Below are 26,104 nucleotides of genomic sequence, written 5' to 3' on the forward strand. Positions count from 1 at the left end.
CTTTGCAGATCTTTTGGAGACTTTTCAGGAAAATAATGTTTTTTTGGATAAGATACAGAAGTGTCTGGAAGACTACTTGGAGTCCAAGAGGGTTATATTCCCCAGGTATACAATAATGATAATACAGTAATCTTTATTTAGTATTCTTTATTCATGGTTCATGACAACTCAAAAGTGTCTTACCTCTTTACAGGTTCTACTTCTTGTCCAATGACGAGCTGCTGAAGATTTTAGCCCAGACTAGAAACCCACAGGCGGTGCAGCCTCATCTGAGAAAATGCTTTGATGCAATTACTCACCTGGAATTTGGCTTGGTGTCTGACCAGTCCACTACAGGACCAGCAGCACTGGAGCCTGGAGAGCAGGAGAAGGTCTACACCAAGGACATCTTGAATATGGTGTCCCCTGAAAGAGAGAAGGTAAATTATGTTTACTTCATAATGTAATTGAAACCATGGAAGCAGTGGTTACAGATTCCAGACCTGATCTGGATAAAAAAATGGAAACTATTGAAAGGTCGTTATGAGATGTGGGTCAGTTCTAAAAGGTTTTCAGGGAAACTTTAATCTTCCTCATGGTCCATGTTAATTTTGACAGCAAAATGGTACAAAACACACATTTTCTTTCTTTTCGTCAACATCTGTTTGACTTGACAGTTCATCTGGCTGTGTGACAACAACATATCACATCCTGCAACAACACAAACAATCCATTTCTAGAATATTTTGACCGTGCGCAGCAAATAGATGATATATACAATGGACAAGCCAGATATATTGCTGCTGTTAACTGGTGAACAGTCCCATTGAAATATAACGCTTCAAAGTATGCAGCTTCCCTCTGTCACAGATTTTTTAAATCAGTCTCTGTATTCTAAATGAAGCATTATAATAATAATAATAATAATAATGGATTAGATTTATATAGCGCTTTTCTAGACACTCAAAGCGCTTCACAGAGAAGTGAGAACCCATCATTCATTTTTACAACTCATTCATTCATCATTCATTCTCCGGTGTGAGCGGCACCGGGGGCAAGGGTGAAGTGTCCTGCCCAAGGACACAACGGCAGCGATTTTTGGATGGTAAGAGGCGGGGAGCGAACCTGCAACCCTCAGGTTTCTGGCAAGGCCGCTCTACCCACTACGCCATGCCGCCCCAAAAAATAAATAAATGGCTGAATGAACTAAAAATATTAATAGTAAAGTAGTATTGGACACTAGATGTGACCAAACCAATCAGAGCATGCTGTTCAGTATCGTGTCCAATGATTGGCTTAGCCTCAGGTAGCATTACTTTATTGAATTAAATTAGTATAAATAAAGGTGACTGTGGAGGTTTGTCCATGTTTGTATGGCTCTTATAATGTTAATAACCATATGTAGAAGGTCATAAACATGTTTTTTCATGCTCTGGCTATAGAATATTCCATCTATAATAAATAAATCCTACTTTGCGGGAGTTAATTTACCAATTAACAGCGATAAACAAGCGTTTACTGAATTTGCATATGTGTGTTGGTGGGATAAAAATGTTTTTGTGTGTGTTAACAGTATTTTTTTATGTGAGTGTAATTTTATTTTTAAGTGTGAGTGTTAATTAATTGTATTTTTGCGTTTGGATGTAGTAGTATTTGTGTGTGGGTGTAATTAAATTTTTGGTGTTAGTGAAATTTTATGTTTGTGTGTGTGCGCATTAAGGTGGGTTTAACAAAAGGTCTGAAGGCAAGAGGTAATGTGGAAGAGTGGCTTTGCAAGGTGGAGGAGGCCATGTTTAACTCACTGCGACAGCTCAGCAAGGCGGCCATTGCAGACTACCAACTGCAGTCAAGAGAGGAGTGGGTTGTGTCTGGGTTTCCTTCGCAGGTACCGTATTTAAACGTTTAAACACATCGTCAACTTTTCCTTCCTTCTTGCTTTCCTTCAACACATCATTATTTGCAAGGTCCACTCACTGTAAATGTACTTCCTGCATGCTACTTTGAATGTGTATCTGCTCTATGCTAAGATTATCACATACAACATGTGTCAAAGTCAATTTTAAAGATAAATGTTTATTCTTGAAGCATTACCCTGTATTCCATCTTGTCCATCGCCACCACATTTTTTTTGTGCGTTTCTCCACCAGGTGGTGCTGACGATCTCCCAGATGATGTGGTGCAAAGATATGGAAGCCTGTCTGGAGGGCGACCATGACCATTTTGCTGCCTTGCAGACATTTGAGCTGACCAACTTTGATGTAAGTCACTGCAGTTAATCTTTCCTCATCATTACAAACCAATGAAAACAGAATGTAGTTGTGAACATGCCGTCCTTCTGCGTTTCAGAGGTTAAATGCTCTTGCAGCTTTGGTCAGAGGTCAACTGCCTTCCTTACACCGTAATATTATCACAGCCCTTATCACAGTTGATGTACATGCACGTGATATAGTGACTGATTTAGTCCAACAAAAGGTACACTATTCTATCCATACTTGGATTCAAATGTAAGTGTTATTCTTGTTATCAGAAAAGTGGTAAAACTTATGTCTGACCTCAGGTGGACAACGGGGATAACTTTGAATGGCAGAGGCAGTTACGCTACTACTGGGACCTCGACATAGACAACTGTGTTGCCAACATGGCCTTATCCACTTACATTTATGGATATGAATACCTCGGAGCCTGTCCTCGACTGGTCATCACTCCACTTACGGTAACAAGTGACACAGAATATGTTCGCGTGTGTAGCTCATGTACACCACACCACAGCGTCTGTGCATGCATGAATACTAGTTTGATTTTATTAGTATTGCCTTATACATGTCATGTTGCTCTCAGTTTTGCTTGAAAGAGAGCAAAAAGAGCCATTTCCCCCCCTTTTCCAGTTAAGTAGCATAGCTGCAAAACATAACAGAGCTTATTCAATGTTTTAAAGGAGACCTATGAGGATTTTTATCTAATGTACATTCAAAATACTTCCTAGGGGTCAAGCTAATATGTATTGTATACAACCTACTCTCTGCATATGTCTGCAAGATGTTCGTTTGTGGAGGCGTTCCAAGATGGCAAATGAAGCCACATCCCACCCTGTCCTAAAGTATCATAATGTATCCTTCAAAAATGAACTTTGTTAAATATTTATCTTGAAGACAAACATTTTAATTTTAATAATTTTCCAAACACGGTCAAAAATCAATTTCGGTAACACTTTAGTATTGGGAACACATATTCACTATTATTTAGTTGCTTATCAACTTGCAAATTAGTAACATATTGGCTCTTAATTAGTCATTATTAAGTACCGTATTTTTCGGAGTATAAGTCGCACTGGCCGAAAATGCATAATAAAGAAGGAAAAAACCATATATAAGTCACACTGGAGTACAAGTTGCATTTTTTGGGGAAATTTATTTGATAAAACCCAACACCAAGAATAGACATTTGAAAGGCAATTTTAAATAAATAAAGAATAGTGAACAACAGGCTGAATAAGTGTACGTTATATGACGCATAAATAACCAACTGAGAACGTGCCTGGTATGTTAACATAACATATTATGGTAAGAGTCATTCAAATAAATAGAACATGCTATACGTTTACCAAACAATCTGTCACTCCTAATCGCTAAATCCCATGAAATCTTATACGTCTAGTCTCTTACGTGAATGAGCTAAATAATATTATTTGATATTTTACGGTAATGTGTTAATAATTTCACACATAAGTCGCTCCTGAGTATAAGTCGCACCCCCGGCCAAACTATGAAAAAAACTGCGACTTATTCTGCATGGCCTTATTATACAACCAGTAAGCCATTAACTAAGAGTCTTCCCTCAATAACCTCAGAATTATTGCTTATTAGTAACCCTTATATGTTCCCCTAGTGTACAAATAACTCTAAATTAAGTATTTGTTACTTTAATAAGCAACTAATTAATGGTGAATATGTTCCCCGTACTAAAGTGTTACCTCAATTTATTGACATTATTTAACATTTTGCCTGTGCTGCAGGCGGTGGCCACATTTAACACTTGTACGACAGAAAATACAACTTCTGCCTTCTCTCCACATTCTATCACTCTCTCTCCTGCTGCCAATTGTATTACAAGAGCATTCAGTAAAATGAAATTCAACTCATTCATATCAACACAGACACATTTAAATAAGAATGACTGAATGTGATCAACAAAATACAAGCAGTTCAAGAGTAAAAGTAAAATTAGGTTGTACAATGCTATTACTCTTGGACTTTGGTATACTGTTAGATTTAGGGTACATAATCCATTATGATTGGTAATAACATCTCTGAGGTCATTCATTAAAGCAGATCATCTGAGCAGAGAAATGGTTTGCTTGTTTAACATCATCATTGTGTATATATATGGTACTGTGCACCTGACTGACATGACAAGTGACAATCAGGGGTAGACTGAGTCAGAAATTTGGCCCCTGACTTTTTGATCCAGATCAGCCCACGACAACCCACATGCAGATATTACCCCATTAATGTCCATATCACAAAGCCCTTAATATGACCAATATACTGAACAATATCCCTTTACATTGTGGAGCCGTGAATAAACTGTAACTACACAGTGTGCTGCTTACTTGCTCTTTAAAAGGTACTGGGGTTATTGATTTAAAATGTAGGAATGTTTATTTATCATATACCCAAACAAAACACATTGCAACAAGCGTGTTAATCTGCAATGTTATTTGAAGAAAGCATAAAATAGGGCTTCAATTGTTAATAAAAACAAATAATATAGTGTTATTATTGCTTTCCAATACTTAAGATAACTACTTTTAGCTATAACTCACCACACCATCCTGTTTGCTACTTATTTTAGTTACAAGTTTAGTAAGTTACTCTTTTGAAACATTTATGAATGTTTTATCCACATCCATGCCATGCTCGAAGAAGGCAGACCTGTTTACCATAAAATCCCTTTATTATTAATATGCAGTTGAGTTTTCATCAAAATTATTTATTTTATACCCCTCTATCTCCTCCTCGTGCAGAACGCTGAAGTAGCTGCTGTCAAACATCTCCTTCATTATTCTGCTCTTAGCAGTCTGTGTCACTAAAGCTTTTTTTATCTCTTCATTTCCGTGCATCATCTTTTAGTTTTTACTTAAATTCTCATTTTTAAATTTTTCTTTGTTGTTTCTTTCTGCCCTGCGCTCATGGACTGATCATCATGAGGAAGGACTAAAATTTACATTAGTGAAGTTTCTGGGCCTCTCTCGCCTCTTGTTGGCCATTTCGCCAAAGAGCCTTGACAGAATACATTGACTGAGCCAATCAATCATCACTTTTCTGTCGCTGTTGTGTGTGGAGATATCGTGTCGGGAGAGGGAGTTGTAGCGAGCTGCAAATGACCAAAGAGAGGATGCTCTACGGCAAGATTATTTACAGCGCACACGATGTCTTACACTAAGTATATTTTCTCACTCAAAAAATACCAAGGCCATGACCTCTGTGTCTTCAATGGTAGTTACGGCCATGTTTGTGAGTAGAATACTTAGGGCCCTGCTGGATTTTTCCATTGTTTTCCCTAATAAAATATTGCGTGCTGACATCGGTTAATTATTTTTTAATAACCCTGTATATCGGGAAATACATTTTTGTTCACATCACACAGCGCTACACATAATTATTTATCTTATAGACCTCAGAGCAGGCGGGAAGGAGGCCATTAAAACAAGAAGGAATAACAGCAGAGAGGGAGGAGACTGCTTGATAGCGTATATTAGTCCACATACAGTATGTACCATACGGACATTGGCACTGTTTAACATGAGTATCCGACATTGTAACATGTATAACTAGGAACATCATTGTAGGTCCTTTTTTAGCAAATGCATATGTCCATCCAGAATTCAACACTAATTTCTTCTAATATTTGTCTTTTTTTGGGATGTATTCATGTCGTTAGCTTACTTTATGCTCAAGAAGCCAACGTGTCTCATCGCACACTAACACACTGGCTCCTCCTCCACTTTCTTTTCCGTCTTCATGCTTATAGTGTTTGGCCATGCAGCTTCACTTTGCCGACAACCTAACTAGACTATTAACAACATTCCGACACTTCACTTTCGCTGGATTATATTTTTGACTGAAGGTTTCGCTAAAATGTTGCCCAGGTTTTTGTATGCTGTCTCATTTATCGTACAGCCAAACATTACACATAACTAACTACTGCATACTGCATTTTTGCTCGTATACTATTACATGGAACTAAGGGTCCAATCAAAGAATCCATGTGTTGATGACTTAATCTATGTACTTTTTTATTGAGTACAACTGCAAATCAATTCGGGATGCACAATTCATTCTTCAAACCCATTGCAATAATCTCCTGCTTCTCAAGACCAAGACTTTGTAGGAAACTTATTTCAGCCACTTGTGTCTGTGAAATTTTTATCGCTACCCAAAGCTTGTGACGATAGGTCAGGTTAGGAAATTAGTTTTACCTTGTGACTGACCTCTGTCCAAAACAGGGACTACATTACTGCACTGATTTGCATGACCCTCCCGCCGTCCCTCACTCATTGAAAAGACCCCAAGAAACTCCCAACCTTTGCTCCTGTTTTTTCTTTTGCACTTTAAAGCTCTACTTACTTCTAGTTACAATCAACCAGAAATTGTCATCTTCTCATAAGCCTGCATCTACCCACTTGTTTGTTGTGTGTGTAACGTAAGCGCCTGTTCTGTGTGCTGACATGCAGGACCGTTGCTACTTATGTCTAATGGGGGCCCTCCAGTTGGATTTGGGAGGGGCTCCTGCTGGCCCCGCAGGGACGGGCAAAACAGAGACCACCAAGGATTTGGCCAAAGCCTTGGCCATTCAGTGTGTGGTCTTCAACTGTTCCGATGGACTTGACTACAAGGTGAGTTGATGATGATTAGTATGTTCTTAAAAAGTGTGTTGATGACAAAATGATACCTTCTCTATTCACAAAATGGTCGCAAAAAAATACACATACTATTTATTAGTAAAAACAAATGGTGATCATTTATAAGTCAGGAAAACAATGCTAATCACAAAAGGGTGTCCACACTCTTCTTTTTAGTATGATTAGGGCTGTGTTCAGAAATACACATAATATACATTTAAACAAATGTTGAATACTAGTCAGCATAGTTTTTAGGAATTGAGATGACTTGGATTGTGTTGTTAACAGAGTAATAATTTGATTTTTTTCTACATTTAAAACACTTCCTAGTGGTCTACATAACATGTAATGGTGGTGCGTTAGTTAACATTTTACATAGATTTTGTATTATAGACCATCTTCATGCCGCTTTCTGACTGTGTCTTCAGGATGCAGCATTTTGTGGGCGGTCATATTTCCTTGCCAAAGCCCTCCTCCAGGCCAAGCCCCCTTTGACTGCGTCTCCACTCTGTCAGCCATGTTGTAGTTTTTAGCTCTTCCATATTAAGTGTACTGACAGGTATAAGTCAGAACTATATGCTATTTTTTTTTTATTAGAAATGGCAGCGGTGGAGGATTTTAGCATGCATGTGCATGTACAAGCCAGTCTGCCCCACAACAAGAGGATAGAGAAAAAGAAGGAACTTATTGACTACAACTTTGGACTACAACTTAATAAAAATGGCGGATTCGCGCAATGGTCTTCGGGTAAACCTTTACCATATATGGAGCTATCCGTTGATGTACTGTAAATAAGGCAAAATATGTCACGAAAATCTCCAATTCCAAATGGCTTGTTTAGCGCAAGTTTGGACAGAGGCAATATTGTTTTATAAATATTTCCACCATGCCTCCATTGTTGGATTTTTGGGGACTTATAGGGATTCAAAATACACAAAAAAAGGTACCAACAGGTAAGAAAAGTTGGTTTTGCATAATAAGTTCCCTTTAAGCACCAACTGTTTCAAAGTGACCAAACTCACTACTAAATACACCATGACACCACAGTGCAGTTGTGAGCTGGACAGCATGTGTACAACAATCAAATGTAAGAACCTAAAACCATTTGCGCAGGTGTTGCCCTTTTATCAATGTACATGACAACATAAATGTCTGCATTGAAATGCATGCAGTTTTATTTACAAATCATTTTCAAACTCATCTCAAAATACCAATATACAATTATTTGTAGCCTACTGCCAGTGGTCGCTGTAGCTTCAATGGCACTTAGTACAAAAAAATATGAAATTATTCCCCTCATTTTTTCAGTGCCCCCTCGAGAATGTCGCCTTGGGCAATTGTCCATGTAGCCCATATATAACCAAGGCATACTCCTAATAATATATTTCCCTGCCCCTTATTTGTTACTCTTATTACAGGTTATTATTCGAACTGTCTTCAGTTTTCACAGCGGAATCTGATTCTTTTTACCAGTCGACGATCAGTCAAATATGGACAAAACATTTTGTCCTAAATGCTGGCATGTATGCTTCATGTATGATTGAAATAGTACAGCTAACAATGATCCTCACTTTTGCAACTTTTTAAATCTCAAAAAGTTTAAACAAAATTAACACAGCAAGGATCAGATAGTTTAGTGAGATCCTTTGGCTTCGGCTCTGGCAGAGCGCAGAGAAGGCAATGAAACTTGACAATCTAAAGATGTCCAAACTTTTTACAGCAAGAGTCGCATGCATACAATTTGAACAATGCAGGGACCATTCCGATACATTTTTTCCATTAAAGATACTAAAAGCAATACAATATAGATCGCTCAATATATGCTAAACTATCTGAACAAAACATCATCTGTACCTATATTTGTGTTACAGGTAACACAACTAATGAGTAAAATATCTAATCTAACCCTCTTGAGCTATTTAAAGTCTTCTTATTAGTATTCTTTACTACAAACTGTGTAATATAATTATTATTCTGCCCACTAAATTTTTTTTAACTTAATAAGTTTTGCAAGAAATGTGTACACATGTCCATCTTGACAGTACACACAGACAGTGCACAGTACATCAAAGACCATATACCAGGGATCTCAAACTCGTGGACCTGCACGCCCATATTTTCTGGCCCTGTACTTAACTTCATAGTTTAAGTGAGCTGGTTTTCATTTTTTCTTTCCTTTTTGTGAATATTCTAACATGGGACGTGTTTGTTTTGTCTGTAGAATGTGTCATGAACCAATAAAAAAAAAGTTCTGTGGGCCGCTAATGTTCCCTCTGCCGCACTTTGGACACCTCTAGTCTAGAGTAAGTAAATGTTGTAACAAGGTTTCCATAGGTGAACCTGCTCAAGCGTACTGGTCGAAATGTCACGCGTGGGTCCAATTTCTGGTGAGTCCCACCAGAGCCAATGACGTCCTTTGATCCGCTTGAGGTGTGCGTGTATTGTGGGGGCTTTGGTCTTGCAGCCATGCGTTTTAACATTCATTGTGTCCCACATCTCAAAACATTCTCCCAACACACCCGGGGAGAGTCTCGGCTACACAACTCGCCTCCCTTGGGGGTTCAATGCGAGGTTGATAGTCGAACCAGACTCTTCCGAATTGAATCATCAAATAGTCAACAATTCTAAAACCCATTTTATTTATTGTTGTTTTGAAAGTATTTATTTCCATTAGATGATGGGACGTTTCTTCAGTGGACTCGCTCAGTCTGGTGCCTGGTGCTGTTTTGATGAATTTAACCGAATCGACATCGAGGTGTTGTCAGTCATTGCACAGCAGCTCATTACCATACGAAATGCCAAAGCTGCAAAGGTTTGATAGGAAAAATACCATTTTGTTTCTGTTTCAACATTGTAATCACCCTTAAAGTCGATCACAAACAAGTGGAATCTTTCTTTTTAGATGACTAAGTTTCGATTTGAAGGCCGAGAGATCAAGCTGGTGATGACCTGTGCTGCTTTTATTACCATGAACCCAGGCTATGCTGGAAGATCAGAGCTACCTGATAACCTGAAATCTCTCTTTCGACCCTTAACCATGATGGTGCCAAACTATGCGCTCATTGCAGAGGTATGACCGACATAACTGAATACTGACTTTCTTCACAATTTCCGCTTTGTTTATGACTTTGTATCTCCACTCATTTTTTGCGCAGGTGATTTTATACTCTGAGGGATTCGAGTCCAGTAAAGTTTTAGCCAGGAAGATGACACAGATGTACAAGTTGTGTTCTGAACAGCTGTCCCAACAGGACCACTACGACTTTGGAATGAGAGCCGTCAAGTCTGTGCTGGTCATGGCAGGGTAAGAGAATCACACATTTTATGATATCTATTTTGCAGGAAAATATATACAGAACAGACGTTTGAATGCAACACTTTTGTTTCTGCTCCCATTTTTCATGAGTTGAACTCAAAAGATCTAAAACGTTTACTCATACTTGCCAACCTTGAGACCTCCAATATCGGGAAGTGGAGGGGTGGGGGTGGGCTTGGTCGGGGGTGGGGGGCGTGGTTGGGGTGGGGGCGTGGTTGGGGGCGTGGTTAAGAGGAGAGTATATTTACAGCTAGAATTCACCAACTCAAGTATTTCATATATATATATATATATATATATATATATATATATATATATATATATATATATATATATATATATATATATATATATATATATAAATACTTGACTTTCAGTGAATTCTAGCTATATATATATATATATATATATATATATATATATATATATATATATATATATATATATATATATATATATATATATATTTGTTTTATTATACAGTTTATATAAATAAAAGAAATACTTGAATTTTAGTGTTCATTTATTTACACATATACACACACACACACACACACAACACTCATCTACTCATTGTTGTACTTGAAAGTACAATGCTTTGTTAAGGGTTGAATTGTCCATCCTCTTTCTATTCTCTGTCACTATTTTTCTAACCATGCTGAACACCCTCTCTGATGATGCATTGCTGTGTGGCACGCACAAAAGTGCTTTCATCAAATGCACGAGAGTGTGGAATCTTCCATCTCTCCCTAGCATGGCCCAAAACCGGTCAATCCTTGCTTCCTGGGGAAGATCTTCCCTGGCAAGCAATTGGTACTCCAGTACTTGTACCCGGAGGCTGGTCAGGTCCAATCGCAGCTGCGGCAGACTTTTTTTTTTTGGGGCGTGGCCTCCAGCTCCGGCTGAATACCGGGAGTTTGTCGGGAGAAAATCTCTGTCGGGAGGTTGTCGGGAGAGGCGCTGAATATCGGGATTCTCCCGCTAAAAACGGGAGGGTTGGCAAGTATGCGCTTACTGTATACACTGTATACAAATCTGTCTAAATCTTTGTTAGAGAGCATTTCCTATTTGCCAAGATAATCCATCCCACCTCACAGCTGTGGCATATCAAGATGCTGATTAAAAAGCATGATTATTGCACAGGTGTGCTTTTGGCTGCCCACACGAAAAAGCCACTTTGAAATGTGCAGTTTTATCACATTTTGCCACAGATATTTCAAGTTTTGAGGGAGCGTGCAGTCGGCATGCTGACTGCAGGAATGTCCACCAGAGCTGTTGCCTGTGAATTGATTGTTCATGTCTCTATCATAAGCCGTCTCCAAAGGCGTTTCAGAGAATTTGGCAGTACATCCAACCGGCCTCATAACCATAGACCACGTGTAACCACACCAGCCCATGACCTCCGCATCCAGCAGGTGCACCTCCATGATCGTCTGACACCAGCTACCTGGACAGCTGCTGCAACAATTGGTTTGCATATCTAAAGAACTTCTGCACAAACTGTTCTCAGGGAAGCTCATCTGCATGCTGGTCGTTCTCATCGGGGTCTCAACCTGACTGCAGTTCGTTGTCATAACCAACTTAAGTGGGCAAATGCTTACATTCGATGGTGTCTGGCATGTTGGAGAGGGGTTCTCTTAACGGATGAATCCCGGTTTTCACTGTTCAGGGCAGATGGCAGACAGCGTGTGTGGCGTAGTGTGGGGGAGCGGTTTGCTGATGTCAACGTATGAATGGAGTGACCCATGGTGTGGGTGGGGTTATGGTACAGGAGACGTATCTTATGGACAACCAACACAAGTGCATTTTATTGATGGCATTTTGATTGCACAGAAATACCATGACGAGATCCTGAGGCCCATTGTTGTGCCATTCACCGGAGACCATCACTTTATGTTGCAGCATGACAATGCACAGCCCCATGTTGCAAGGATCTGTACACAATTCCTGGAAGCTGGAAACATCCCAGTTCTTGCATGGGCAGCATTCGCACCAGACATGTCACCCATTTTGCATGTTTGGGATGCTTTGGATCGGCGTATACGACAGTGTTTTCCAGTTCCTGCCAATATCCAGCAATTTTGCACAGCCAACATTCCACAGGCTGCAATCAACAACCTAATCAACTCTATGTGAAGGAGATGTGTGGCACTGGGTGAGGCAAATGGTGGTCACACCCGATACTGACTGCTTGTCTAACCTCCCAGACCCCAATACAGCAAAACTTCACATTTTAGAGTGGCCTTTTGTCGTGGGCAGCCTAAGGCACACCTGTGCAATGATCATGCTGTTTACTCAGCATCTTGATATGTCACACCTCTGAGTTGGGATGGATTATCTTGGCAAAGAAGCAGTGCTCACTAACACAGTTTAGACAGATTTGTGAACAATATTTGAGAGGAATAGGTATTTTGTGTATATAGTAAAAGTTTTACAGTTCAACTCATGAAAAATGGGAGCAAAAACACAAGTGTTGCATTTCTATTTTTGTTCAGTACATGCACAATATGTATTGTACATGTACACTACCGTTCAAAAGTTTGGGGTCACATTGAAATGTCCTTATTTTTGAAGGAAAAGCACTGTACTTTTCAATGAAGATAACTTTAAACTAGTCTTAACTTTAAAGAAATACACTCTATACATTGCTAATGTGGTAAATGACTATTCTAGCTGCAAATGTCTGGTTTTTGGTGCAATATCTACATAGGTGTATAGAGGCCCATTTCCAGCAACTATCACTCCAGTGTTCTAATGGTACAATGTGTTTGCTCATTGGCTCAGAAGGTTAATTGATGATTATAAAACCCTTGTGCAATCATGTTCACACATCTGAAAACAGTTTAGCTCGTTACAGAAGCTACAAAACTGACCTTCCTTTGAGCAGATTGAGTTTCTGGAGCATCACATTTGTGGGGTCAATTAAATGCTCAAAATGGCCAGAAAAAGAGAACTTTCATCTGAAACTCGACAGTCTATTCTTGTTCTTAGAAATGAAGGCTATTCCACAAAATTGTTTGGGTGACCCCAAACTTTTGAAGGGTGTGTATATGACAAATATACATATTTTTTTGTTTGTTGTGTGAACTCAGATCCCATGAACAAAGGTCATCTGACTATATACTGAATGTCTCTGGTTGGTGTGTCCCCTGGGGGTGGTCACGTTGGGGCTGGTGAACAACTGTCCTGTATACCAATATGTTTTTTTGCCTGCCTGGTGGAACATTTCCTCAGTGGCTACACTTTCCGTAGGATGGAACCATTTTTTTTGGGGGGGGATGCTTGTACATTGTTGTAAGCAGACAATAGGCCTCTGTTTATACGCCTTAAGTAAAGTGTAAAGTGAGGTGAATTATATTTATAAAGCGCTTTTCTTTAGTTACTCAAAGCCCTTTACATACTGAAACCCATTATCTAAGTTACATTTAAAACAATGGAAGCTTGTGGGTAAAGTATCTTGCCCAAGGACACAACAGCAGTGAATAGGATGGCGGAAGCGGGAATCAAACCTGGAACCCTCAAGTTACTGGCACGGTTTCAAAAAGTACAATTTATGACTTTTTAAAACGCCGCTGTGTACACGGACGTAGGGCGAAGTACAGAGCGCCAATAAACCTTAAAGACACTGCCTTTGCGTGCCGGTCCAATCACATAATATCTACGGCTTTTCACACACACAAGTGGATGCATTGCATACTTGGTCAACAGCCGTACAGGTCACACTGAGGGTAACCGTATAAACAACTTTAACACTGTTACAAATATGTGCCACACTGTGAACCCACACCAAATAAGAATGACAAACACATTTCGGGAGAACATCCGCACTGTAACACAACATAAACACAACAGAACAAATACCCAGAACCACTTGCAGCACTAATTCTTCCGGGACGCTACAATATACACCCCCCGCTACCCCCTAACCCCCCACGTCAACCCCGCCCGCCTCAACCTCCTCATGCTCTCTCAGGGAGAGCATGTCCCAAATTCCAAGCTGCTGTTTTGATGCAAGTTAAAAAAAATAATGCACTTTGTGACTTCAATAATAAATATGGCAGTGCCATGTTGGCATTTTTTTCCATAACTTGAGTTGATGTATTTTGGAAAACCTTTTTACATTGTTTAATGCATCCAGCGGGGCATCACAACAAAATTAGGCATAATAATGTGTTAATTCCACAACTGTATATATCAGTATCGGTTCATATCGGAATCGGTAATTAAGAGTTGGACAATATCGTAATATCGGATATCGGCAAAAAAGCCATTATCGGACATCTCTACTTTTGGGTTAAATTAAAGAAGTCATCCAGCCGCCTCCATTCATCTTTTGCAGACAATTGACAATTTCATACATGAGAATTTAGTCTACAAATTGCAGTTGAACACCGTTAAGCAGTGAAAGGAAGAAATAATGTTAAAGATGTTTGGTCAGAAAAACAGGAGCAGCAGTTGTTTGCTCTGCGCCAGTGCATAAATAGATGTACAGCATGCATTCTAGATGCCCCGAGGCTGTTGGTTATTGGCTTATAACTCCAGGAATTGACATGTAAAGTATGTCTTTCCGTATTCACTCTCCGTTTTGTCTGTCGTTTCCACAATATTCCTTATTCCCCACTTTAATGACTGTGTAATCTTTTTTACTCTGTTTTCAATTTAGCATGGCCAACATTAATCTTTATCACAATACATCTACAGTATGTCTGTGCTGACTAGTTCTTTACAATTGTGTTCATAACGAATCGTACCTCGGATTTTTTTACTAATCTGTTCAAAAAAGGTCAGACGGAAATAGTACAACAAGAAGGGGTGTTCCAATACAATGTGTATTATTATGACTTTTATCATTTTGTAGTGTGGAATGTTAGAAAAGTTTGGTGAAATTAGTCAAACAGAGAACAATATGAAAAATATAAAAGAACACTAACCTATTTGAACTGTCTAGAATGGATTTATGTCGTCATTTAAAGTGGTGTGGCTACATGTCTTTTGGTGAAACCAAGTGGTCACATTAATTAATGAAGTTAAGCTCATGACGCAGTAAGTTGAATGATGCAAATATGTTTGTTACTGGACACTTTCTAATATGCTTTTGCCTTGGAGACTTTGTATGTGTAAGCAATATGCAACTATAATTTTTTGATACTTGTTTTATTGACAAATGTACTATTTTAGACTGCAATACTGTTCAATTAAGGACACTTATATGTCCAGTTTGTATGCTATTGTATGCTTAGCTGTTGTGTAGCTGCTAGTTCCTAGTAGCCTATAGCCTTCCATGTTTACCGTTTGTAAATGACTTGACTAAAAACAAGAAATAACAAAATAACCAAAACACACAATACTTGTGTTTTTTGGAGGACATTTAGATTCGGAGTTCTTAACTTTTTTAACCTCGGTACCCAACTTTTCCGCTATATTGGGGCCTGACACCCACTCAAATATTAACACAGAATTAGTCATCTTACTCTTGAATTGAATTGTATCCAATAATTATATCTAACGTACTTAGTTTAACAGGATACACCTTGTCAAATGATTTTAAACCATGTTTTAATCACAAAGATTCATCTCAAGGCTTAGGTCAGGCTGATTACAAAACTAGCTACTGATCAAATATAGTGCATAAGAAGGAACTCATAACAAATTATGAAAAATTAATTTACATACAATTACATAGCACTAAAATAAAACAAATCTAACTAAATTAATAATAATAATGATGAATATGTTTATTGAATAAATTGTCAATAACATTTAAGTGAAACTGAATATATACAGCTTTAGCACTTTAGTTATATTTTTTGCGCATAAGAAACTTCTCTGTGACTTAAACTCCAGACTTCTTCTATTTCTTTGATATTGTTATTACCGGCACAAGTGGTGGAAAAGTGTATTACAACTGAATACCACTGCAGCCCATACGGACCACAGCTGAGAAACAGATATTTTTTGGCGGACCTCTAGGGGGCGCTTGCAGCCCAACAATGGGCACAGGCCTTATGGTTAAAAAACACTGATTTAAATTAACTGGTTGTCTAGCTTTGTACAAGTAAACCAATACTGTATCTATCGGAGATTATAGCACACATTTTACATGCAAGCACTAATATATAAATATTTGTATGCCTGCAAACTGAATAGTTTGTTACAAGCAATGTTTGGCCATATGATAACAAAGACAAAGACAGTATTTTGCCGAAAAATAAATTATATCAAAAAGGGGTTGTACAAGTAAAGAGCAAAGTAACTACATTCATGTGACAACATGATATTAGTAGTGATATTGATGCCAGTCATTGAGGAGATGTTAAAAAGTTTTCATGTTATCATTGTGCAATCATGTTTAAAACCATCATGTATTTATCATATGATTCCTTTTCAGGTCACTCAAAAGAGAAAATCCTCACTTGATTGAGGATGTGGTTCTTATCAGAGCTTTGCGGGATTCCAACCTGCCAAAGTTCCTCACAGATGATGCAGAACTGTTTGGGTATGTATGGCATTTAAAAGATTCCATACATTATAAATGTTAATTTCTTCTTCAAACACTTCTACTGGTGAAATATATTACAGTATGAACATGTAAATATACATCTATCCATCATCCATCCATCCTTTTACTTCCTTTCGCTTTACTGGGTCTAAATCGTTGGGGCAAATGCCTCAAAAGAGAAGCCTAGACTTTCTGGTCTCTGGCCACCTCTTCTAGATCGCATTTCTCGGCAAGCTGCGAGACTTATTCCCTCCACTGTGTCCTGTTTCTACCCCAGGGCCTCCTCCCCTCACTGTATTGTAATATCAGCCAGTAAATCAAGAGCTTTGCCTTTAAAAATCATCTCTCTTTTCACTATGACAGTCAAGTATAGCAAACATATCACTGCAGAGGCTGCGCTAGCCCTCCAAAAAACTCAACCTCCCCCTTTCCGGAGTAAACAATGTTCAAACGGCGACTTGAAACACAGACTAAGTCTGGAAACAAATTACAAAGCTAATGCTAGCCAGGACAATACATACACCTGCAGGCAGCACGTCTCATCTGCTTGTGTTCTTGTGGACTGCATCACCAACGTCAGGGATGGCAGCATAACATAACAAAATCATGATAACTTGACAGCTTCTAATGCTCGCTTATGTTCTAGTAATAATACTAAAAATTTAAAGAGTTACTGAGTGTCTGGCAAAATGAGCGCTGACATGGCCCTTTTTGTATTTCAGCACAGCCTCGTCTCCACTCAAAAATATAGCAGCCAATTGCCCTTAAATGGGTCACATTATGCAAAACCAACTTTTCTTACCTATTGGTACCAGTTCTTGTGTATTTGGGATTCCCATAAGTCCTGAAAATTCAAAATCAAACCATGGCGGAGATATTCATTTTTAAAACAACCTAGCCTTCTAAACTTGCTCCACACAAGCCATTAGGAGGCTTTAGTGACTAAGGATGTAACGTTACCAAAATCTCAAGTTACGATATTATCACGGTGTTAAGGCCACGGTATGATATTAGTGTGGTAAACTACCGTTCAAAAGTTTGGGGTCACATTGAAATGTCCTTATTTTTGAAGGAAAAGCACTGTACTTTTCAATGAAGACAACTTTAAACTAGTCTTAACTTTAAAGAAATACACTCTATACATTGCTATTGTGGTAAATGACTATTCTAGCTGCAAATGTCTGGTTTTTGGTGCAATATCTACATAGGTGTATTATAGGCCCATTTCCAGCAACTATCACTCCAGTGTTCTAATGGTACAATGTGTTTGCTCATAGGCTCAGAAGGCTAATTGATGATTAGCAAACCATTGTGCAATCATGTTCACACATCTGAAAACAGTTTAGCTCGTTACAGAAGCTACAAAACTGACCTTCCTTTGAGCAGATTGAGTTTCTGGAGCATCACATTTGTGGGGTCAATTAAACGCTCAAAATGGCCAGAAAAAGAGAACTTTCATCTGAAACTCGACAGTCTATTCTTGTTCTTAGAAATGAAGGCTATTCCACAAAATTGTTTGGGTGACCCCAAACTTTTGAACGGTAGTGTATATGTAAAAAAAAAAAGACTTAAACATGCCATAGTGTATAAAATAAAGTGGCACAAATGTTTATAATGAACACACTTACTGTAATTAAACACAAACAGAATATTCAAATGTTCTAATCACATTTATTACAACAAACATGAATTTTTAAGTGCAACGAATAGAGCAGGAACATCCACTGTTTTAAGCAGATTAATAAAAAAACACTCACATTTGAGTGTCTTTCCAGTTACAATATACACATCCAGTGCAATAAGTGTAAAACACTAATGTTCAGTCTAGTGTTTTTTTACTTTTACTTTATGAGAAGCAGTGTCTTCCACAGTGGACATTTTGTATATCAGTTTGGAAAATGCTGGTTCTCAGAAAAGATAATTTACAAGTTAACTTTAATATTGTAAATACCTCACAAACTGATGTTTAGCCTCGCTGGCATCAATTATCTGTTCTGGGTGACAGTTTATGTGGTGGTCACTTGTCCAGGGTGTTTCCTGCCTTCCGCCCAAGTGCAGCTAGATAGGCTCCGACATTGAGAGAGACAAGTGGTAAAACATGGATGGATGGATTGGGGAATTATCAAGCAGCTTTTCTGTATACTCGTATTTCCCGCGGTGTACAATTTTTTGGGGTGATTTCCCGCTGTGCCTTGCGCTGTGACCGTCTGCCTCTGTGTCGCTTTGGGAACGCTCAAGATAAAAGTGCCGTGCTTTGCTTTGCAGAACGCAGACTTTCTTACCTCCGCCAAAGATGTTTGTTTGTCTGTTTCTTAGCAACATAACTCAAAAACAGTTATGGACAGATTTTGATTGAATTTTCAGGAAATGTACAAAAAAACTATTCCTTTTATCTGCTACGAACATACTTCACTTCCATCTTACGGCATTTTACGCCCCCACCTTGCCGGTCCAGCGCTTTGTACAAGATTCTGGGACATATAGTTTATTTTCAGACACAATATCAAAGCGCCAGAAAAAAACTACTAGACACTCACCAAGTTTTAGTTTGATACCATCACATGTCACAGCATTATTGTGAAGAGTTTAAAACCGCTATACCGCGGTATCCACAATATCGTTACATCCCTATTAGGGACATATTTTGCCTTAGTCACGTCAGCGGATATCTCCATTTACTGTAAGGTAGAGACTTCCCTGAAAAGCTTTGCACGAGTCCGCCATTTTTTAGTCAGTTCTAGTCCAAAGTTGTAGTCAGTAAGTTTCCTATTTTTCTCTATTCTCCTGTTGTGTGGTAGACTGGCTCATACATGTACATGCATACTAAAATCCTCTTGCTGTTGCCTTTTATATCTGTCAGTTAGCTCCATATGGAAGTGCTAAAAACTACAACATGACTGACAGGTTGGAGGCGCATTTAAAGGAAGCTTGGCCTGGAGGAGGACTTCAGCATGTAAATTAAACTGCCCACAAAATGGCGAATTCTGTAGAGACACTCAGAATGCGGCTTGAAGATGGTCTTTAAAACAACATTCAAGCAAATGTTGGCCAAAGAACCACCATCACATGTTAGACCACAATGACATGTTTGAATGTAGAAAAAAAAAATCAAAATATGACCCCTTTAAAATACTGGTCAGAATCATCCAAAGGTGTATGGCACCAATAAATGTTTTTTTGTATTTTTTTATTTAATTAATGGGCGTTTTATTGCATTTAATTTATCACACATAACCCACACACACGCCAAATAAGAATTATAGGTAAAAAAAAGTGCATTAAAAATGTTTAAGAGGAATTTGAAAAAAAATTAAACTGACATCATATAACCTCCACTTGAACATGTTGAAAAGAGAAACTGGAAATTGTGATGTATCATGTTGTATGCTTGCATGTTCGAAATAAACTCAAACTCAAACTCAAACACTCAGCTGCAAACTGTCCCATAAATGTTGGACATCAGGACCACATCATCCGCAAATACCAGATATGAAAGACAGGACACCCCCAATGCCTATACTGCACCGAGAAAATTCTGTCCAAAAAATTATCGGTGACAAAGCGCAGCCTTGGTGGAAGTTAAAGTTCACCGTGATCATGCTGGACTTGCTGCTGACTTTGACCACCACGGTCCTGCTGCGCTTGTAGAAGGAACTAATTAATGTGCATTGTTTGCAAATCCTCCAGTGGCATCCTGTCTGACCTGTTCCCCGGTGTGACCATCCCTGAGCATGACTATGGTATATTGCATTCGACAATTGTCGACTGTATAGTGAAGAGAAACCTGCAGCCCCTGGCCACCATGATCAATAAGGTGCAAATAACTTTTATACATGTACTTTTTGGTAAAACATTACACATTCCAAACAATGTTTTTGGTCAGTGTGTATTGTGTATTTTCGGCACAAGCCAATCAATTTGATGGTAGAAGGTAAAACAAAAATGTCCACATTGATCACCAGGTCATCCAACTGTACGAGACCATGATCGTGCGACATGGTGTCATGTTGGTCGGGCCGACTGGTGGAGGAAAGTCTTCTGTTTACAACGTGTTGGCAGACGCCCTGATCACTCTTTATAACTCTGAGTGCAGGGACGACAACCCCTTCTATCAGCCTGTCAGGACTTACATTCTCAACCCCAAGTCTGTCACAATGGGAGAACTCTACGGAGAGGTAGGTTGAAAAGAAAGCTACAAATCAGTTCCTCTAGGGCAGGGGTCGGCAACCCGTGGCTCCGGAGCCGCATGCAGCTCTTTGATCACTCTGACGCGGCTCAGCTGCATACTTGCCGACCCCCCCGATTTTTCCGGGAGGTTTCCGGATTTCAGTGCCTCACCCGGTAATTTCCCGGGGCAAACATTGTCCGATTTTCACCCGGACAACAATATTGAGGGCGTGCCGTGATGGCACTGCCTTTAACGTCCTCAACAAAATGTGGTCGCGTCCGCTTTTACACCATGCTATCTGCGTGCCGGCCCGGTTACATGTAGTATGCGGCCTCTGCTTACACATGTAAGTGACTGCAAGGCATACTTGGTCATGGCATACTTGGTTACATGTAGTATGCGGCCTCTGCTTACACATGTAAGTGACTGCAAGGCATACTTGGTCAACAGCCATACAGGTTACACTGAGGGTTGTGATATAAACAAGTTTAACACTCTTACTAATATGCGCCTCACTGTGAACCCACACTAAACAAGAATGACAAACACATTTCGGGAGAACATCTGCACTGTAACACAACATAAACACAACAGAACAAATACCCAGAATCCCATGCATCCCTAACTCTTCCTGGCTACATTATACACCCCCGCCCACCTCAACCGACGCACGGAGGGGGGGTGTTGGTGGTAGCGGGGGTGTATAATGTAGCCCGGAAGAGTTAGGGATGCATGGGATTCTGGGTATTTGTTCTGTTGTGTTTATGTTGTGTTACAGTGCGGATGTTCTCCCGAAATGTGTTTGTCATTCTTGTTCGATGTGGGTTCACAGTGTGGCGCATATTAGTAAGAGTGTTAAACTTGTTTAAACGGGCACCGTCAGTGTGACCTGTATGGCTGTTGAACAAGTATGCCTTGCAGTCACTTCTGTGTGTCTGCAGAAGCCGCATACAACATGTGACTGGGCTGACAAGCTGTTTGTACAGGTTGTAGAGGGCGCTAAAGGCAGTGCCATCATAGCATGACCTTATTTATGTTGTTTGGCTGAAAATCAGCAGACATGCGAGAGAATGGTTGCTCTGAAATTCGAGAGTCTCTCAGAAAAATTGGGGGGCTTGGTAAGTGTGAAGCTGTCAAGCGGCATTCATATAAAACTCGCGGGCCGCACTAACATTACATTTTCATATTAAGGTGCGGGCCGCGTGTCTGAGACCCCTGGTTTATACATAGCACAAAGCAAAAAAAAACGTTGTATGCAGTGTTATTTCATTTTAAATTTCAAAAGAGTTTTGTGGCTCCCATTGTTTTCTTTATTTTGTGAAACGGGTCAAAATGGCTCTTTGAGTGGTAAAGGTTGCTGACCCCTGCTCTAGGGTTTTGCTGGGGTTTTTTTTGTTATTATTGCAGCTTAAAATTTTTGAAGTTGCGGGAGCCTTTTCAAAAAGTTAAGGCAAATGTTTCAATATTTCGAGGCTTGGTTTTTTCAATAACAATGACTCAACTTGTGATTTTATTCTGGTGTGAATTATATTGACAAGAGTGTGTACAATTGTGCACAGCATGCTGAGGTTTGTGCTTGGGCAATGTTTTATGTTGGAATACACGCACACTTTTATAAATGAGGCCCAAGGAAAGGTGAAAAGAGCAACATGGGATACAACACCATGTATCTAACATGCAGGTTACACTTGGATTGGTGGAATCATGGCTTTGCTTCAGAACCCTCCTGATTAGTGATTACTAATTGCTCGCGCTGCAACTACAGTAACTACTATTTTGATCGTCAACTAGTCATCGACTATCTTAGCGATTAGTTGACTAATCACAGTCTACAACTATTCTGTGGCTCTAATTTAGCCTGCTTTTAAATTCAGATTATATTTTTAGGAATTTATTATTACGTTTTTGTCCTTTTAAAAGCAAACTGTAGAAAGCCATTGATTGTATATTTGATTTGACTGCAAAAATGAAATGAACAATAAGAATATAATTTCAAAATCAAATATGCCATTAAAATAATTCTCATCCACGCAATGATTCTAGAACCCTGCACACATGGATCTAAACATAGTTCAGCTGGCAGACTTTGGCAAAAATTATAGCTATAGCTACCTGGCTAACAAGCTAACTGTCTTACCGAGTGGATATCATCATCACGGACATACTGCCATGAAAAGTAACTTCCGCTTTGCAATATTATTATTGTCTGTGTTTTTGAGGTGTTTAAGGTGAAGTGTTTCCATATTTTCCATGTTTTTGCTCCCGGTGGTGATGTTGAAGTTGCTGCCAATTGTTTGCCGATCACGCTGATTCGTGCATGTTCGTTTGCCCCTGAAAAAACACGAGCAATGACATCTCTGCTTACTATGAACAAACTAACATTTTATTGTCATTTTTTGTTAACAACGTCAACTAATCGTTACTTACTAACAGCTGCACTCTGCAGCTTCCACAGACAAGAGTCAAGGGAAGCATTCAACACAAAACAGGTAACTGAAATATGAATACAAAATAAGAGCACGGAACCAGAACTAATGGAAAATGACAAAAAGCGTAAACCATGTCATGTCAACACTGGCCCGAAGAAAGTTGCGAGCACTTTAATGAAGAAGGCGAGAAACCTAATTTGATTTAAGAAATCACTTTTAATGAAGTAAGACATATAAGTGACTTTTCCTAGGATTCAATTTGTGTCCTTTTAGAAGGAATTACTAATGAAAACCAAGGTACCATTGTCATTTTTTATGTTCAAATTCTCAATACCAGTTCAACAATCTGACAATGGAATGGCGTGATGGATTGATGGCGCTGAGTGTGCGTGATGCAGTGGACGACACCACCGATGACCACAAGTGGGTAATCTGTGACGGCCCAGTCGATGCCCTGTGGATTGAGAACATGAACACCGTGCTGGATGACAACAAGATGCTGTGTCTGGCAAACAGTGAGAGGATCAAACTTACAAATTCCATACACATGGTGTTTGAGGTTGGAGCAGAAGCACACATCAAATGTTTGTCTTATCATTCATTAGCTTCAGTTAGCATTAGTTAACATAAAATATACTTCTTTTTTATAGGTTCAGGATTTGGCAGTGGCATCACCAGCCACAGTCAGTCGCTGTGGGATGGTCTTCATCGACCCTGATGAACTCAAGTGGATGCCATATGTGCAGACGTGGATCAGTGGTCTCGAGTCCAATGTAGGACTATGCAATAGATAGATAGATATTAATCCCTTGGGAAGGTTCCCCCAGGAAAATTCAAATTCATACGGCAACAGATAGCATCAAAATACAGGAAAACGCACTCAAAGATCCATCCATCCATCCATTTTCTATCGCTTATCTCTTTGGGGGTCGCTGGAGCCTATCTCAGCTGCAGTCGGGCGGAAGGCGGGTACACCCTGGACAAGTCGCCACCTCATCGCGGGGCCAACACAGATAGACAGACAACATTCACACTCACATTCACACACTAGGGCCAATTTTAGTGTTGCCAATCAACCTATCCCCAGGTGCATGTCTTTGGAGGTGGGAGGAAGCCGGAGTACCCGGAGGGAACCCACGCAGTCACGGGGAGAACATGCAAACTCCACACAGAAATATCCAGAGCGCACAATCGAACCCAGGACCTTCGTATTGTGAGGCAGACGCACTAACCCCTCTACCACCGTGCTGTCCGCACTCAAAAATAATTAGAAAAAAAATATATAAAGACACTACTTTAAAACATACACAGGTGTTGTAGCAGCAGTCCTTATCAGTGCTCCCGCCCTCCTTCTATCTCCAAGTGAAGAGCTGTAGAGTGTGATGGCGCGAGGGACAAATGACTTCTTAAGTCTGCTTTTACTGCATCTGGGGAGGAGCATCTTGTCACTGAACAGACTTCTCTGGTCGCTGATGACAGTGTGCAGAGGATGGCCACCAGTTTGTTCATTGATCTCTTCTCTGCAACTGTCACCAGAAAGTCTAGCTTCATGCCAACCACAGAGCCTGCCTGCCTAATGAGCTTGTCCAGTCTGGTGGAGTCCCTCTTTGATGTGCTGCACTGCCAGCAATACCACAAAGTATAATAGCACGCTGGCCAAAGTACAGTCTGCTTTGACCCTTCCTTTACAGATGGTCGTGTTGCATGCCCAGTCCAGCTTCTCGTCCAGCCATACCCCAAGGTACTTGTAGGTGTCTACAACCTCCACCTGAGCCCCCTCAATGTTCAGTGCTCTGAGGGCGTGGCCTGGACTTCCCAAAGTCTATTACAAGCTATTTGGTTTTTGTGGTGTTGAGCTGCAGATGGTTTGTGTTACTCCAGATGACCAAGTCCCTCGCCAGACCAATGTACTCCTCCTCTTGGTCACCCCTCATACACCCCATGATGGCTTTGTCGTCAGAAAACTTCTGGATGTGACATGATTCAGAGTTGTAGCAGAAGTCTGAGGTGTACAGCGTGAATAGAAGAGGAACCAGCACAGTCCAGAAAGCTGAATCCCGTTGGTCCCTTCACTATCTTGCTTACTTTGTATATTCCGGAGAACTTGTGTCCTCAACAGTAGACAGTTGATTTTGGTCTTATTTATTTTGTCCGAGTTGCAGGAGTGCTTTGCTGTTTTTAAGGACCTTCTGCAAAAAAGATAGTTAACCATCATCTCTACTAACACTTAAGAATCAAGAATCTGCTGCAGAAATGTGACACTCTCACCCCTGATTTCCACAGGACAGTCACGGCTGCGGTGCGTAATCGCTAAGGCGTTGCCTTTCCTCCGTTGCAGACAATCGTCGTCGTCACAACATCCGGTGCTGTTCCGGTGGTCAAAGTCTTTTTTACGGCGGCTGAATTTTCGGTGCATCACGAGTCATTAGTGCACAAATGATAGGTTATGTATATATACAGTCGTGGTCAAAAGTTTACATACACTGTAAAGAACATAATGTAATGGCTGTCTTGAGTTTCCAATAATTTCTACAACTTTTATTTTTTTGTGATATAGTGATTTGAGCACATACTTGTTGGTCACAAAAAACATGAAGTTTGGTTCTTTTATGAATTTATTATGCGTCTACTGAAAATGTTGCCAAATCTGCTGGGTCAAAAGTATACATACAGCAATGTAAATATTTGGTTACATGTCCCTTGGCAAGTTTCCCTGTAATAAGGTGCTTTTGGTAGCCATCCACAAGCTTCTGGCAAGCTTCTGGTTGAATTTTTGACCACTCCTCTTGACAAAATTGGTGCAGTTCAGCTA

General features: G+C 39.8%; 1 protein-coding gene across 2 annotated transcripts in view; it reads left to right on the top strand.

Annotated features, from left to right (window-relative positions):
• Window positions 1-26,104, top strand: part of dnah6 (dynein, axonemal, heavy chain 6) — a 178,159-nt gene that overhangs the window by 44,164 nt on the left and 107,891 nt on the right. For both annotated transcript variants that reach the window (XM_062026800.1, XM_062026799.1), the window contains exons 25-39: window positions 9-105; window positions 194-419; window positions 1,700-1,864; window positions 2,127-2,237; window positions 2,326-2,451; window positions 2,537-2,692; window positions 6,713-6,874; window positions 9,555-9,692; window positions 9,783-9,950; window positions 10,036-10,184; window positions 16,585-16,692; window positions 20,383-20,509; window positions 20,658-20,870; window positions 23,630-23,851; window positions 23,943-24,065. In XM_062026800.1, the coding sequence (XP_061882784.1) occupies window positions 9-105; window positions 194-419; window positions 1,700-1,864; window positions 2,127-2,237; window positions 2,326-2,451; window positions 2,537-2,692; window positions 6,713-6,874; window positions 9,555-9,692; window positions 9,783-9,950; window positions 10,036-10,184; window positions 16,585-16,692; window positions 20,383-20,509; window positions 20,658-20,870; window positions 23,630-23,851; window positions 23,943-24,065 (2,291 nt within the window). The remainder of the gene's footprint in view (window positions 1-8; window positions 106-193; window positions 420-1,699; window positions 1,865-2,126; window positions 2,238-2,325; window positions 2,452-2,536; window positions 2,693-6,712; window positions 6,875-9,554; window positions 9,693-9,782; window positions 9,951-10,035; window positions 10,185-16,584; window positions 16,693-20,382; window positions 20,510-20,657; window positions 20,871-23,629; window positions 23,852-23,942; window positions 24,066-26,104) is intronic.

Source organism: Entelurus aequoreus, linkage group LG18 (genome assembly GCF_033978785.1).
Source record: "Entelurus aequoreus isolate RoL-2023_Sb linkage group LG18, RoL_Eaeq_v1.1, whole genome shotgun sequence".
Lineage (NCBI taxonomy): Eukaryota > Metazoa > Chordata > Actinopteri > Syngnathiformes > Syngnathidae > Entelurus > Entelurus aequoreus.